This window comes from Anastrepha obliqua, chromosome 2 (assembly GCF_027943255.1).
Source record: "Anastrepha obliqua isolate idAnaObli1 chromosome 2, idAnaObli1_1.0, whole genome shotgun sequence".
Taxonomy (NCBI): domain Eukaryota; kingdom Metazoa; phylum Arthropoda; class Insecta; order Diptera; family Tephritidae; genus Anastrepha; species Anastrepha obliqua.
Window position 1 is genome coordinate 2,038,805 of NC_072893.1, and position 16,694 is coordinate 2,055,498.

General features: G+C 38.5%; 1 protein-coding gene across 3 annotated transcripts in view; it reads left to right on the plus strand.

The window, feature by feature from the left end:
* Nucleotides 1–2,739: 2,739 nt before the first annotated feature.
* The window catches only part of LOC129237293 (putative protein kinase C delta type homolog), a 53,784-nt gene continuing 39,829 nt past the window's right edge, over nucleotides 2,740–16,694 (plus strand). The window contains exons 1-6 of one of the 3 annotated variants that reach the window (XM_054871950.1): nucleotides 2,740–3,181; nucleotides 14,859–15,140; nucleotides 15,210–15,556; nucleotides 15,626–15,741; nucleotides 15,802–15,887; nucleotides 15,953–16,082. In XM_054871950.1, coding sequence (XP_054727925.1) covers nucleotides 15,015–15,140; nucleotides 15,210–15,556; nucleotides 15,626–15,741; nucleotides 15,802–15,887; nucleotides 15,953–16,082 — 805 coding nt within the window. In that variant the 5' untranslated portion in view covers nucleotides 2,740–3,181; nucleotides 14,859–15,014. Of the gene's footprint in view, nucleotides 3,182–4,412; nucleotides 4,659–14,858; nucleotides 15,146–15,209; nucleotides 15,557–15,625; nucleotides 15,742–15,801; nucleotides 15,888–15,952; nucleotides 16,083–16,694 lie in introns of those variants that run through there. The other 2 variants (XM_054871951.1, XM_054871952.1) reach the window with 2 other exon arrangements.

Genomic DNA, 16,694 nt, shown 5'->3' on the forward strand with positions numbered 1-16,694 from the left:
ATTCATATTCTGACCAATTAAAGCCACAACTTATTCCTCATGTCAACACTCTTAGATAAAATATTTGGACCCGATTAGTTTATGAATTGAAAAGTCAATACCAAATGTATAATTTTCACTACTACTATATATGCAAAATGATAATACAAAACAAAAATACTGTCGCAATGCATTTTTTTGTTTATTATAATCTGGTAGATAATTTCATGGCACTTATTTTTTGATTATAATATCCGGCGGCTGCCGTAGCCGAATGGGTTGGTGCGTGACTACCATTCGGAATTCACAGAAAGAATGTAGGTTCAAATCTCGGTTAAACACCAAAAAAAACATTTTTCTAATAGCGATCGCCCCTCGGCAGGCAATAGCAAACCTCCGAGTGTATTTCTGCCATGAAAAAGCTCCTCATAAAAAATATCTGCCGTTCGGAGTCGGCTTAAAACTGTAGGTCCCTCCATTTTCTGGAGCAATATCAAGAGGCACACCAGAACTAGGAGGAGGAGCTCGGCCAAACACCCAAAAAAAAAGGATGTACGTGCCAATTATATATACATACAATATAATATCCGGTGTATCAGCCCAATTTTCGACAACTTTTTCCAATAAAACTAGCCGTATGGCGTCAATGGTGGCTTGAATTTTGCTATAAATAGATTGTAAAGTGCGCTGTATGGCAAATTGTACCATTTGGAAAAATTAGAAATGAAAATTCAGCCAACAAGGCTCGATAGTTCTCGCCATTCACCCTTACGCCAGCTCTTTTCTCATTTCGAAAAAAAGACCGACGATGCCGCGAGCCAACGTAGCCGCTGGATCTTTCTTCGCTGCACTGTGTTTATGTCTATTCCATCTCCTGCGATACTCGCCGTTACTAACGCGCAAAGATCCAAAAATCTTTCGCAGGATCTTTCTCTCAAACACTCGAGAGGACGCCTCATTGAATGATGTCGTCGTCCAAGCTTCTGCGCCATACGTTAGGACGGGCATGATGACAGCCTTGAAGAGTGTTAGTTTTGTTCGTCGAGAGAGTACTTTACTACTCATTTGTCTACTTAGTCCAAAGTAGCACTTGTTGGCAAGAGAGATTTTCGTTGGATTTTAAGGCTGGCATTATAATCAGTGTCAATGCTGGTTTCGAGATAAACGAAGTCTCTTACAACCTTGAAATCATAACTGTCAACAGTGACGTGGGTGCAGATACGTGAGTTTGCCGACTGTTTATTGAGTACAGAAGGCACTTCATTTTGTCTTCGTTCCCTACCAAACCCATTTGCTTTGCTTTTGGATCCAGTTTGGAAAATGCAGAACTAACAGCGCGGTTGTTAAAGCCGATGATGTCAATAACATCGGCATACGCCAAACTTTACTACACAGATATATCGACACGGTTTACCATTCAATATCAATGGTTCTCATACAGCTAAAAAACACACGATATGCCTTGCTCAAAAAGAAAATAAGACACTTCCGGTTCCACTTGGCGCGATACAGATTAATCATCTCATTGATTATTCAGTTAAGTCAAAACAATTCCAACACGCACATACAGCCACCACCCCCCTACTTACTGTGAAGCGTTTCTCCGCCCCTAGCAATATTCTTTGATCTGCTTGCCAGTGTACGGAAGAAAGAAAGGGTCGCATAATCAACGTGAAGGAATGTACATTTTTGGAACACCACAGTACAAGGGCAATGGCGGCGTGAAAAGGCAATAAATCAGGCCAATAAAAAATGCGCGTAAACAAACTAAGTCAATGAATCTTATAAAGCAACAAAATTAAGAAATTAATTTTTTATAAAGCCAAAAGCATCAAAAATACGCACTCATTAAATATTTTATAGCTTGTTGTTGGGCCGCTTCTTCTGCCGCTGAGCACAAGTACATTAATGTGTGGGAGTCGTTGTTGATGCTGTCAGCAGCATATCAGCACATAGGTAAGTCCAACAACAAAGGCAGACGCAGCTCGACATTGACGAGCTTTCATCGGTGGCGTGCAAATGGGAAGAAATTCCCTCACTAATTTAGTAGTCTTGCTGGCGTCGAGGTGCGGCACGGCACTAACTACACACATAAGGTTGGCGCTTTGCAATGTATTCACACACCTACATATCCTCAACACCAAGGTGATGAAGTGCTCGGGACCACGCATTTGCCCTTTAGTTTGATGCAAATGGTGTTGCATGTATAGAATATATTTGAATATCCAGAGGAAAGTAGCGAATCACCAAAGTGACGAACTTGGTTTAACACTTGACTGACATGAACCTTCCGGAAATTTTTCAAATGCTTAAGCTCTTTACACACAGCTGAATGAGAGTGGTTTGCATTTTCACATTTTATAGAGACAAAATTGGTACCCATAATGATTTTTTCTACTGTTAGCAATTCCTTGAGAATCCTTTTTTTTATTATTTCCAATACGAGAGCTAAGAAAGATTGCCATTTAGCACCATTTTAATATTTATAATATTCATCCCACATACTTAGTGATTTTTTGAATCAGCAGTTCCTCGCCCAACGCCACCAGTTCCAACTTAGCACTTTGACTTTTCTGCAGAAGATCGCCCTGTATACTTTTTCCTCTCCATAGGTACTTACACACTCGCCTATTCTGTAACTCACGGAGAATTTAAAAATGATCATTAGCGCATGTCGGGCGAATGAATTGGGCGAACAGCTTCAGAAGCCATCTTCGTGTGCTCGCGTTTAAACGTCCGGAGAAAAGCGGAAAATCGTGAACAAAAATTCATTCGGGCAGTGAGACTTATACAGAAACGAGGGTGTTGCTGTTATTATTGTAGCAGAAAAAAGCCAAAGCGAAAGTCTAAAGAAAATGGACTGAAAGAAAAAAGAAACTCACAACGTCATGGTCAGCAGGGGCTGATTGAACGTATCCAAAGCCTATTGTATCTGAAAGCAAAGCGAATAGTGCAACATTTTTGAAAGTGAATTTTATATGTAAATAATTAATGGATAAAATATAAAATATAAACAAATTAAAATAAATATGAAATATGTATACAATTTCAAAGAAAAAGTGAATGTTCAAACGTTCTAGAGTTGCGATTGCACGCATTTGATAACTATTTGACAGTTGATCACCAGTGAAGAGCAAAATGCTATCAAGTCATCGATGATGGCAGAACCAAATCCCGGATGCGTTTAACAGTACTTTGACGGGTCAGTTCATAATTTCACCTGTCTGTTTTTCTGAGCGTCTATGTATGTATGTATGTATGTATGTAGCACTATGTGTACGAATTCATGAGATTTTGTGTTCATTTGGAATATGAGTATGTATGTACATATACTGGTATATGCATGGAATTCGGCTAGATGACGTCACGCCGAACACAGGCCAACAAGCGCTCGCACAAGCCCACACACGTCCATAGCCAAGTACTCCGCATGCACACGGACGCACGTGTGCTGTTTATTCTGGAAGCGAATTTTTGAGGAATTTTGTTTATATTCACACTACTCCAACAACTACAAAGTTACAGATCACAACAATAATCGAACTGAAGTAGTGGTGAAAAAAATATGAATGTTCGAGCAGCGAAGCAGTGGGCGACGTTGGAATGATGCTCGAAATAGAAATTCATAGGTTTTAAAATTAACATTTGAGCTGACTCGTCACTTCAGGTGCCAGTAATTGAGAAAATTCCTCTATGTGGTTAACTGCGTGAAGAAACTAAAAGCTCCCACCAATCAACTCTATCAGCCCAATATTCCAAAATGTATGAAAACAACAACAAAAAGAGAAAAGTAGTTAATGAAATATCTCACTTGCGATTAGTTAACAATAATACAATACAATACAACAACACAAATAACAATAATAAGTAAAGTCCATAAATACTCAGCCGGCGGAAACCCTGGTGATGGCAGCGGACGATCTGTATGAAGCCTATTCCCCAGATGACAGTAATTTATTGCAGTCGTAAAACCTGTACAAAATTAAATTCGCTAACCAAAATATTTAATAAAAAATCATAGCGTTGTATTAAAGCGAAAAACCCCACACAAGAATGCGTCTGTTCGCAAGCAGAGTGCGGGTGATTGCGCGTCCATTCGATGTAAAATTACAAAGCGCGAAAATCATTTTTTTATCACTTACTCTCCCTTTCTCTCTTTCTCTCTCCTTCACTTTCCTTCGCTCGTGAGAACTTATTCCGAATGAGTTCCGACTGAGAGCGAGCGAAGGCATGGGCAGCTGGTGGTTGGTTGGTTGACGGTGCGTGCGTGCGTGTGTCGCTCCCCGCCCAAGTTGTTATTCCATGAACATATCCACTAAATAAACAAAGAAAAAAACTACAAAATTTACGCGATCTGTATTTTCCGGCGCAAATTGTTTACGCTAAATTAGTAATTATGCTTTTTTGCCAACATTATAAAAAATCCGAAAGTACACAAAAATAAGTGAGTGCAAAAGTACAAAGCCTTTTCTTCCTGTGTCCAAAGTGCTTACACAAACATACATACACACAAGTGTTTATGTGAACATCTGTGCGACGAGTTAAGTGTTTACAGCTTTGCGCTGAGTTGTGATATTTGAATACCCATATACGACGAGTTCTTTAAATATTATGCTGCTGATCTCCCTGATGACATGGCGTATGCGGAACCAAAAAATGTACTGAGGTTCACTGTGTTTGTAAGTGACGTCTATTGTAATCGAGTGGTGTGTACGTGATTACCATGCAGTTGGTTGCGAGTTCGAAGCCCATTCCTAGCATTAAATATCTAGAGAAAGGTTTTTTAATAATTTTTTTTTCTTCAACATCAAAAATGTCGAACGGAATCGACGAAACCAAAAATAGACGTAATTAGCTGCTGCAGTATCGGCACCATAAACACCATTCACAATTTCGGCGGCCTACCTTGCATTTTTGCCTTTGTCAAAGGAAAACTGTAAAATGTACCGAATTTTCCCTTTGTTGACTTCCATTGTTACCACCCTGCAACTCACAACTGAAGGCAATAAACAGGAACCAAGAAGAGTTTTTCTAGTATGAAATGTCACCTTAACAACGAGCATGAACTTTAAACTAATATTATACTAGCCATGATTTTTCTTTCTTTAAAGCCATAAGATATACTTATTTATGAAGAGGAAGGGGGTTCGGAACTAGGTGTGTTTACGAAGGCTTAGTATTTTTCGTAAAGGAATAAAAGATTCTACAATAAATAAAATTTTCTTTAAAAAAGCTCAATAATAGATATAACCATCTCCCTAACTAACGTCACAAAATATCTCGGCATGCATCTTGATAGCAAACTCTCAGGGAAAACGCATATTTTCACCAAACGGAAGACTCTAAAAATAAAACGTAGAGATCTAAATTACTACATCGAAATTCCCATGTTGAAAGTAAGCTATCTTGAAACCAATATGGGCATATGGCATTCAACTTTGGGGCACAACAGCTAACTCCAACATCGAAATATTCAAAGACTCCAGTCGAAAACCCTCAGAATGATCTCAAACGCCCCTTATTATATCACAAATGCACAAAGTCATCGTGATCTCAAAGTAGCCACAATATTTGGAGAACTAAGAAAATATGCCACATCGCACAATACACGGCTACAACCGCACTCAAACACCCCTTGTCAGAGGAATAATTGCCAATCCCGTAACCTTCACCAGACTCAGGAGAAAATCTACAAAAGACCTCACATGATAATACATTAGTGTAAATTATTATTTATCATAAAATTAGTAAATGGTTGCACCCCTGGGTGTATTCCATAAATGTTTTTTTCTCTTAAATGAATTGAATAGCTTCAAGTAAAAGTATTGCTTAATGTTTCAAAAAAAGAAATGAATTAAAAAAACAAAGGTGCGTGTGGCGTAGTACACATAAAAGAAGTGAAACTTTCAAGGCAGACAAAGAAAGTGGGAGAGACCCGAGAGAGAATGAGAGAGAGAAAGAATATATATCAAAATTTACAAAAAACGGAGAAGGGTCGACCGGTGTAGGTAAACGCCGGACACAAACCATGGCAACAACGCCCACTATTTCGAGCGTTTATCACCCGCACAAACCCAGCCATACCAAGACCGCTGCAATGGCACAAAGTACTGAAAGGCAATACCAATAAATCCGACGCCGGAATGTATAACACTTTATAGTACGCACAAGCCTTAGCCAGGAAACGGAAATAAGCGCCTAAAAGTAGGCACCAATAAAAAAACGCCAAAAAAATTGGGACCAAAAAACGTCCCACATAGTAGGCACCAAGGAAATATAACGCCAAAAAGTAGGCACCAAAAATATATTTCCTACAAGTTTGCACCAACAAACAAGCGCCGAAAAATAGACAGTGTTATTTCTCACTAGAAATTAGCAACCACAAGGAAAAACTCAGGAAAAATAGCCTAAAGTGTATCTAAGATATATATAAGGTATAGCTCTCTCTCTCCTTTTCCTCTACGTCATATCTTTTTCCCCTCTCGCGTAACGAAAATGCCCAAAACGTTGCATGGCCTTGAAATTTTATTCTCCAATCTCGCTCGACCATCGACGTCTAAGAAGTTTCACTTCAAAAAAACAAAAAATTTCAATAATTTATATAATTATTTTTAATAAGTGAATTAAAGAAAACGCGAATCATAAATGAATATTAAAACACATCCATTTATACTTATTTGCAAAAAAATATCCTCAATGGAAAATAAGCTTAAAAATGTCATCTGGAGCAGTGGTGCGCACATTTTTGTGCATTGTTTAAAGGTTGAAATGCTCATCACTACACCCAAAAAAATAATCAAGCACTACTGTTCTGAAAAGTAGACAAAAAATTTTAATTTGCTTTTACATTATTAAAAAATTAATAAATTTTCCATAAAAACGAGTATTTTCTCTTAAGTTCCAAAACGAAATTGCTATTTTTGTTGTGCTTCTTTGCAATGTTCTCGGATCTAAAATATTGCGTTGGTAAAAAAGGATCAAAAAGGAAGAATACCTCAAATAATTAACTGCTCGTTCCAGTTATTACCGCGAAACTAATTTTATCGAGACATATGCAAAAGTACTTGCTCTCTTGTGCTCTACGTATAATCATAGAATAGAGTTGCCGCTTTCTGTAGTACGGCGAGTTATGGCGGGCCGCGAAGAAGGTATGGAACCAAAAATGTCGAAAAATGCTTTACTTTTATCACCAAAGCATTGCAAAACGTCTTTGCACAACTCTTTAAAAAAATTCCGTCATCAAATGGTCTGCATTGTTGTGCAAGCGCCAAAGCAACAACAAAGCTGGTCTTTCATTGAGAATAGTCGCTTAATCAGCCAAAACAGTGTATACATAAATTGAAACAGAGGAAGAATAAAAACGAAAAACATAATTGTAAAGAAATACATAAAATATTGCACTTTTGGAATGTAAAAAAAGAAGTGGGCTACAAAACCAAATTTGTAAAACAGCAAACCGAATAACTTAAAGCAAAAACAATTAAGAAATTTTGTATAACTTAAAAATAGTTAAAAAAAGTATTTTTGTAAAATATCGCGAACTAAGAAGATCACAACTTAATTCAATTCAATTATCCACGCTTTTAAAGCAAGTCCCTCGATTTGCACGGCGGTACGCGGGTTTTACTACAAATTACAACAAAAAATTGTTTTCCATCCTATTCTGATAATTTTACATTATGCCATTTATGAGTATCATATTAAAGATACTTTTAAAAACTCGTTCAAAGCTTCCAAACGCATCCTTTTCCAAAACGTCAGTCGCAAATTCTAAAGTGGTGGCATTGAGAGTGAGGAAAAAAAGAAGATACTTCAAAGTCTTTTATTCTGATTGAATTCTAATAACAGGTGAAGTTAGTTTTAAATATCTTTTTTGTTATAGTGCTTCAACTTTATTAGAGCCCTATAATCCAAGAAAAAATAAACCCAAGGAAAGGAAAACAATCAGCTCGGAAATAAATGACTTGTTAGTGACTCGGATAGAAAGAAAAGCAGAATTCTAGCTTCACAAAGCAGCCAAAGAAGAAGAGTAAAGGCTGATTTTGATTTCTGTTTTTTAAGTTATAGTTGTTATGAGGGTTATTTATGTTTGAGTTCTTTTATTGTTTTTATTTCTACAGAATATTGTAAATTTTTTTACGTTTTTATTTGAAAGGAATATTGTTAATTAATCTATACGTTTTAATTTCAAAAATAAACTGAATGAATTTCTATCTCATTTTACACGTAAATGACGCCCAGTTTTCAATAGGGTTACATAAATGCAAAATGTATTCAGCTAAGTGTGATTGAGTTTGGCAGTGCTTTTTTAGGAACCTTACTATGTGTAATGCATATATCGATGGTTTTCGAGAAAAGTGACATAATTCAAAAATACAAAATACTGAGTTGCGTCAGTTTTCTTCTAGATAAGTGACGCGCCAATTCGATCACCTGACAAAACGACACTAAGGCCATCTCTCAGAATTGCTTCAAGATTCGCTTATGACGCATTTCCAGATAAAAATATAGAAACCCTGTAGTTTATTTTTGCTTTTAACGGAAAAACTCCGAATTTTGAGTTGTGTCGCTTTTCTCGAAAACCATCGCTATGTACACTTCTTCTTCTTCTTAATTGGCGCGATAACCGCTTACGCGATTTTGGCCGAGTTTAACAAAGCGCGCCAGTCGTTTCTTTCTCGTGCTAACCGGCGCCAGTTGGACACACCAAGTGAAGCCAAGTCCTTCTCCACCTGATCTTTCCAATGCAAAGTAGGCCTTCCTCTTCCTCTGCTACCACCAGCTGGTACCGCATCGAATACTTTCAGAGCCATTGCTGATTAGGCCAGCTAACTTAGCTCATATTCCATTTAGTGTGTTAGTATTTTTTGTGAACTTTAATTTAATTGAAAAACAAATTCAATAAAATTCATCCCAAGGCTCTGTGAGAAAATATTTAGACCGCTGCGGGGCGTAAAATTTCAATAAAAGTTTCAACAAACACATTAATTCGAGGCATTCGACTACTCTCTGGCTAAGTGTTTGTACTCTTTATTTAATGTTCCCTGCTTAAAATTAGACGCCGCAATTAAAAATTGAACATCTGCAGTAGAAAGGCCGCAGTAAATAAATAAGCAAATATTTAACAAAAAATTAAAACATTTACATAAATTACAGGCATGCGTTTTAATGAAAGGGGCAGGGTGTTTGACTCACTGGAGTCAGCACCGAATGAAAAAACGCTACTTATATATTTATTCATTCGTGCTTGAGTGTGAACTATCAAAATTTGCGTTGGCTAATAATAATTATAATAAATGAAAAACCCTGGACAGAAGTAATTGCTTTGTTTAGACAGATGCTTCTGAATTTCTATTCCGCAGTAAATTTCACCAAATGCACCACAAATCTTCGGACTTTCATGTACGTATGGTCTATCTACATACATAGAGTTTGTCAAGAAAATGTTTTGATACACTGAAATATTCGAGTCATTTGCACTTAAACTAAAACCATCGATTCTTATTGAATGTGGAGAGCCTTTAAATATTTATTACTTTATTAGCTTGCATACTCGTAGGTACCGGTACTTCGTAATGGTAAACCTTTTGAATCCACCAAAGCAAGCAAAAACAAAAAAACAAAACGAATGCTTTTCTCAACTGTGGAGAAAGTGTTTTTACACACATTTGTATCTATTTTCGGCATCGTTTGCTAAAATGATTTTATTTACCGTTATCTCACTGAGCTATCAATCAAATTGTAAGTAAATTATGAAGAACGTAAAAATGTCTGGCAAACGGACATTGTTTGAGGTGACTCAATCGGTTTATTTTAATTATACAGTAGGAAAAAGTGTGCGACAGTTATCAGAAATGCTTTATTTAACCCGACAAACTATTTATGTTATAATAAATCGTGCAAAAAATTAAAATATATATGTTGGAGCCAAAATCTGCAAGTGCAAAACTACACAAAATATGTGACCGCGCCGAACGTATGTACGTAAATATTTTATTGAGAAGTAGCCGCAAGCCCTCACATTTCAACAAAAAATCTTTCTAAGGAGATTACAAATGAGTCTGGAGTCGAATTTTCTGAAACAGGCAACCAAGTTTTGCAAAAAAAGAATTATACCTTACGAGTTGCCCGAAATAATCCGTTGCTCTCTGCGCAGCATATTGAAAAGCGGCTATTTTGCGTTAAAACGCACTTAGCTCAACCAAGTAGCTACTGGGACGATGTGATATTCTCAGATGAGACTAAAATCATGCGGAATTACAACGATGGACCCAATAGAGTATGGAAGCACCCATTAAAAGCACTGGTAAAGCGGAATATTATATCGACAGTGAAATTTGGCAAACTTTCAGTCTTGGTGTGGAGATGCATACACAGCAAGGGAATGGGTGATTTGGTGTTTATAGAAGATAAGACTGATGCACAATAATATTTCAATATTCTGCAATGTCATTTGGCAAACAGTGCAACAAAATTTAGTTTCGTTGTTGACGACAAATCCCAGTCGTAATTCTACCAGGACAACGATCGACAACTTAAAGCTCCTATGGCCAGAATGTGGCTTCTTTTTATTCCAGTAAAGTATCGGTTATACCAACCCAAAGTCTGGATACTAATCCATTAAAAATTTTGGGGACATATTTAAAGAAAAAAGTTGCAAAAAACAGTCAAAAGGTCGAACAGAGCTCAAAAATGTTATCTTAGAGGAATGGCGCAGGAAACGCAGAACTATAATGCTAAAAAATTGATTCATGTTATGGGGAGCAGACTAAAAGGTTTTACGTCTACGCTACAAAATACTGATTCACATTTAATTTTTTTAAACATATAACCTAAATCAATGAACTGAAAATGTAAACGACCGCTATTAGAAAAACCTTTTTCATCCGTTTGGTGTTTCACCAAGATTCGAACCTACGTTCTCTCTGAATTCCGAATGGTAGTCACGTACCAGCCCATTCGGCTACGGCGGCCGAGTTTAAGATTAGCTTCTTGTTATTCCTTGCCTTGACAGTTCTAAAAGTTCACTGTCCAAATTAATGAGCTCTGGTTTAAGATTTTACACAAAATACCATTCCATAATTTCAATGTTTTTGCCACAAAACGAATATTTCTATACAATGAATCACTACGGCATTCATGGCCAAAACAACCTATTGGCACCCATCGGAGTAGAGAAGATAGTTTTCTGGAATATATTGAGCAACAAGCATAGAATAAGGGATTACTATTTTAGAACCTGCATAGTAACTCGAATTACCACAGTGGACAAGGAAACATGATAGGAGTGTTGATGTTATTAATTTTTTGACTGATCAGAAGAGGCGTGACAGGAATTCTGCATTAGGAACCAGCAACTCCAACTCTTTCCAAAATGTTACACACACTTATTAATATCAGTACCTACTAACAGCAGGCAAATTTTCCTTTAGTAAAGGGTATTTCAAAGTGACGCCTAGTTGTCAGTAGTGAATAACTCACAGACGGTACCTATGTCATCTTGGACATTTATCGAGTTGACAGATGTGCAATTTTACACGATAGAGCACCGCGTTAAAATAGTTGAAATTTATTATAAAAATGATCGATCCTTAAGAGCAACAATCATCCGAATAAGTCCACAATTCAAGAGTTGGCGAAAAAATTCCAAGAAACTGGTTCTGTCGAGGAGAGAAAGAAGTAGACCACTGCTAGACCAGACTGGGGTTTTTTGAAAAGTAAAATCTATGTGAATAAGCGAACAATTATCCCATAGCAGGAAACATAAAATTTGGATCGTGATTGTTGAACTCAATGCGATAATTTGTGAGCGAGGCCTGAAAAATTTTAATTCGTATGACAGCCTGTAGACGGTTTTATGCGATATTTAATTGAGTGAGTTATGACCAGCACTGACCAGAGGCATCTGATGGTTTTAAAAGTCTTTCTTCAGCAGGCAATAGTAGACCTTTCTGTGAATTCCTGTCAGGAAAAAGCTTCTCATAAAGGTAGGAGCTGGTATTCGGAGGCGGTTTTAAACTAAGGCCTCTCTATTATTAGAATAACACCAAAATATATGCCAAAAATAGGTGGAAAATCTTGTACTTTCCAGAGTATATCCAGTGGTCTATTAATACTATCTGTTAATTCAAGAAATTAACTCCTTTTCTTTCGTATGGTTTCTTGCTGAGAATCATCTGAAGACTTTTCATTTGCTAAACGACTTTTTCTACTTTAAGAACCAAATGATGAACAAATTGTTTTATTTGCCATCCGGCCGAGTCAACAAGCCTCTCTCATTGACAGACAAATTGTCGATCATTCAACAAAAATTCTATTTTTGTCGTCTTGCTAAAAAATTCATTTCGTATTTCTGTGTATTTTTAATTGTCGTCTCTGTTGTATTTTTTTCTGTTTCTGCGCTAGCAGCTTATTGATATATATTTCACTTAATTGTGTACAATCGGGCGGCCAAAACAAAAAACATATAAACATTTTTCCATTCACCAGTCGCTAGTTTATGCTTATAGAACTTTTTTAAATAAGTGGAGGAAAAGTAAAATTTCTAGAAAAAACGTTTCGTTTTCAAAAGGGTGAGCTTATGAGCAAGGACTTGTTCGGTATCTCCAGGACCAAAACAATATGGAATATATCCTGGCATACCGCTTAAATCAGATGGTGCATCCTTTTAGGACAATGCGCCTGGAAGATGCACATTTTAACAATCTGAGCCCGATGGCTTTCAAAGATTGATTTAAAAATACACACTCGTAAATTACCAACAAAAGTTCATTGCGAACTACGTAATTAATCACCGCCTCCGGAGGGCAAATGGTTTTTTTTGAGGAGCTTTTTCATTGATATTGCCTATCGAGGGGCGGCCGCTATTTCAAGTCTGTTTGTCAAGTAGTTAGGATTGTAAGAATAAACGTGACTTGGGGGTCAAAACTCCGAACTTACGTGGGCGTGGCAATTATGTTTTTTTTTTTACGGGACAGACTAGCAAGTGCAGACACAATTAAATCCATTGTACTACTCTTGGATTCCCTTGTAATTTTCTTTAAATCTACCCGATCTCCGAAGAACTCTGAGTAGATCTTGTGGTGCCAAGGAGCCAAGGAGGTCGCTTTTTAACACATCAGTGCCAAAGACCTCAAGCCTGATTCGGGCGAAGGCGGGGCAGATGCACAGTAAGTGGTCCGCCGTCTCATCCTCCTCTCCACATGCTAGGCAAAGTGCACTGTCTGAGATGCCCACCTTTTCCACGTGCTTTTCCCATAGAAAGTGGCCCGTCATCAGTCCAACCAGCCTTCTACAGTCCCCTCTGCTTAGTGACAGGACGAACTACGACAGTGGGTCGGACATGACAGGTAACATCAGTTTTGTCCATCTGCAGCCTCTCTCAGCCTGCCAAGCTCGCTTGTGGGTTAAAGTAACCCGTTTACTAACCCGTTTGACTTTGATGGCTGCAGAAGAGAGTGGCAGAACGGACTACCCTTGAAGGGATTAGGGGCTGTCTAAGGCCATGAGCCCAGCTTGGCTGTCGCTACAGACACATGCAGATCTTCCTCTCCATCTGTTTTCCACAACAAAGTTCATCGCTTCTTGAGCTGCATACACGCCCGCTTGAAACATAGATGCATACATTCCAAGAGCAAAGTGCAGTTTTGTCCCGCTGGATTCCACGTAGACCCCAGAGCCGGAGCCGTAGTTGATCCTGCAGCCATCCGTGAAAATGCGAAAACAGTGTTTACCGGGCTCATTTTCTGAGTTTGACCACAGTTGAGCCTTTGGCAACACCACATTGTATCTCTTCTCAAGCACGACTTAGGATGGCATGGAGTCTAGGGGCATGGCAAGGACCATTGGATCGAAGTCCATGCCTATTCTGTTGTCCAGTGTAGTACAGGGGCCGTACCAATTCCCATGGTGTTTCAGCCTGCAGATGGCCTTCAAGGCCTCTCCTTGGCTGAAAACATCAAGTGGTGATAAACTAATCAGAGCATCTAATGCTGGGCCCGAAGTAGTCGGAAAAGCTCCGGTGCAGCAGATGACCACAGTGCGTTGTAGTCTCGATAAGGTCCTCCTAACTCCCACGAGAGAGTCTTCTCATCCAGACCAATGATGCATAGCTGATAATAGGTCTTGTCATAGCTGTGTAGATCCATAGGACCTTGCTAGGAGGATGACCCCACGTTTTTCCAAAAACCCCCTTACACTGCCAGAAAGCTTTCAGTGCTTTGGATGCCTTTGTTTCAACGTGTGATTTTGCGTGTGTGAGCTTACTATCGAGGATTACTCCAAGATATTTAATTTCCTTGGATAGCTGGAATGTGACTCCATTTAGCTTAGGCAGAACGAGTCCATCAAGCTTCCTCCTTCTGGTGAAGAGGACAATACCAGTCTTGGTGGGATTTGCCGATAGCCCATTCGCACGCTCAAAGTTTGTTTTTAGTCAACGTCAACTAAATTTACGATGAACCCGCTTTTTATGAACCCGAATTTACTAGGGTCATAATGCTTAGGTAACATAATAGCGCCATATTGGTGAAATTCACCATCAGAATCAAAATATAATTCTGGGGTAAGGTTAAACATTTTTTTTAGGACCATACTTGACGATATCACTTTGTGCCATTATTTATTTATAATTTAAGTAAAAAATCACTTTTTTGCCACTATTTTTACCAAAAAGGTATTTTATTTTTCGACTTTCTCCGCCCTTTTTAAATGTGCCCCCTTTTGTAAGGGAATGTCGCAATTCGAATGTCTCAAGTGAGCAAACCTTTAATAATTGAATCATGCTTACATCCTTCAACTTGTTCTTTAGGACTTTTACGTATGAGTAAAAATGAGTATGAGAAAAAAAATTAATTTTTTTTCACATTTTTTCTTTTCAGATCTCTAAGAACTAAGATGTGGAGTTGAGAAGCAAGTATCTCGACAAGAGCTAAATAATTCTGCATAAAATATAAACAAATGTAAATCAAAGATAAAACTGGAAAAAAATCTACTAAAAAATTGTATTCGACAAACACAACAACAACGGCACGGAGATGATGTTCACACGTCCCCAAGTGCGCAAGCCGAAATCAAATGGCCACAGCGGCAATCAAAGGCCTCAAGCGCGCCCCTCCCACAGACCGCATCTCCTACAACAGCAATCACAATATGGATGGGATGTAAAGTATTTTGCAACAATTCCACTATTAATAGCTGAAATTTATATATTTTCTTTCCTCCTCATACAGACACACTACTCGCATTCACCTCCTGGAGGAAATGGTCGTATTCGGGATAGAGATAGGGACAGGGACAGGGATAAAGACCGAGACCGAGACAGAGACAGAGATAGAGACAGAGACACAGATCGGGATCGCGACTATTGTAGTGATTACTATAGCGACCGCAGCAATTATGGCGGCCACAAGCCTCATTCCTACGAACTGCCTCGACAACACTCCAAAGACAAAGCCTTTGACCCACTGTACGAGCACGAGTTGGAGCGCAGCGCTGGCGGTGCTGGTGGCGATTACATAGATCGGCGCACGCGTCCGCGCAGCATTACGAACCGTCGCGGCGCCATCAAACAAATCAAGTTAGTACTGGCGCCTAAGGCAACATAATTCACTTTCGTTGTAATCAAATTTCACTTTCCTTTTACTAGAACTCACGACTACAATGGCCATCGTTTTGTGGCGAAATTCTTTCGAAAGCCCACATTTTGTGCATTCTGCAACCTATTCGTTTGGGGATTCGGCAAGAAGGGATACCAGTGCATTAGTAAGTTACTGAATTTGTGCCCAAAACCCACCAAATTTTCTAACAGCTCATCCCTTGCAGCTTGCCAAACAGCAGTACACAAAAAGTGCCACGAAAAGCTGCTGAGCAAATGTTCGGGCTCCGTTTTCAACTCGGCCAACACAATTGTAAGTGCACACGAAGATTTATCTCTTCTGCCGAATTACTTCAAATTCGTATTTCAATATTGCAGCTGCTGCGCGAACGCTTTAAGATCGATATGCCACACCGTTTCAAGCCGTACACTTTCATGTCGCCAACATTTTGTGACCACTGTGGCTCCCTCATGGCCGGCTTCTTCATACAAGGTCTCAAATGCGAGGGTGAGTCGGTTCACATTTCAATATTAAGTTTCACAAAATATTTCACCGAAAGCAAAACTTTTGACGCACACTGAGAAAATGTAAATTGACAACTGGTGGTAGCACGCAACTTTGCGATGTTGCGCCATCTGGCGTTGCTTAGCACAGCTGTATCTCTGTATTCAATACGCAAACCTCTGTGCAGAGAGCGTAAATTAAGTTCTCTGCCCGAAAAAAATTACAACTCAAAATACGATATAACTTTTTTTTTATATTTACTTGCAAGAAAACGTTTTCGCATAGGAGAGTAAAGCCTTCAGAGGCAATATTTATTTCACCAAGTGGGACTTTTATTAATCCAAAAACAAAAAAAGGCAAAAAAACAGCTAACAAAGTAAATATTAGTGCCGCAAGCATTTAACTAATTGATGGTACCCGGTTGGTTGAGCGTAACTACAAATGTATTGGCCTCAGGTTCAATGCCCACTGTGAACATGAAACTTCAAATAATGAAACTGTGGAACCCTCAATTTGCAAAAGAACACTAAACTCACAGCACAAATTGGGAGACCAACTCACAAAGGTTGTGCTTGCAAATTACACGTGTATGTATATTTGCACGTATAGATGTGC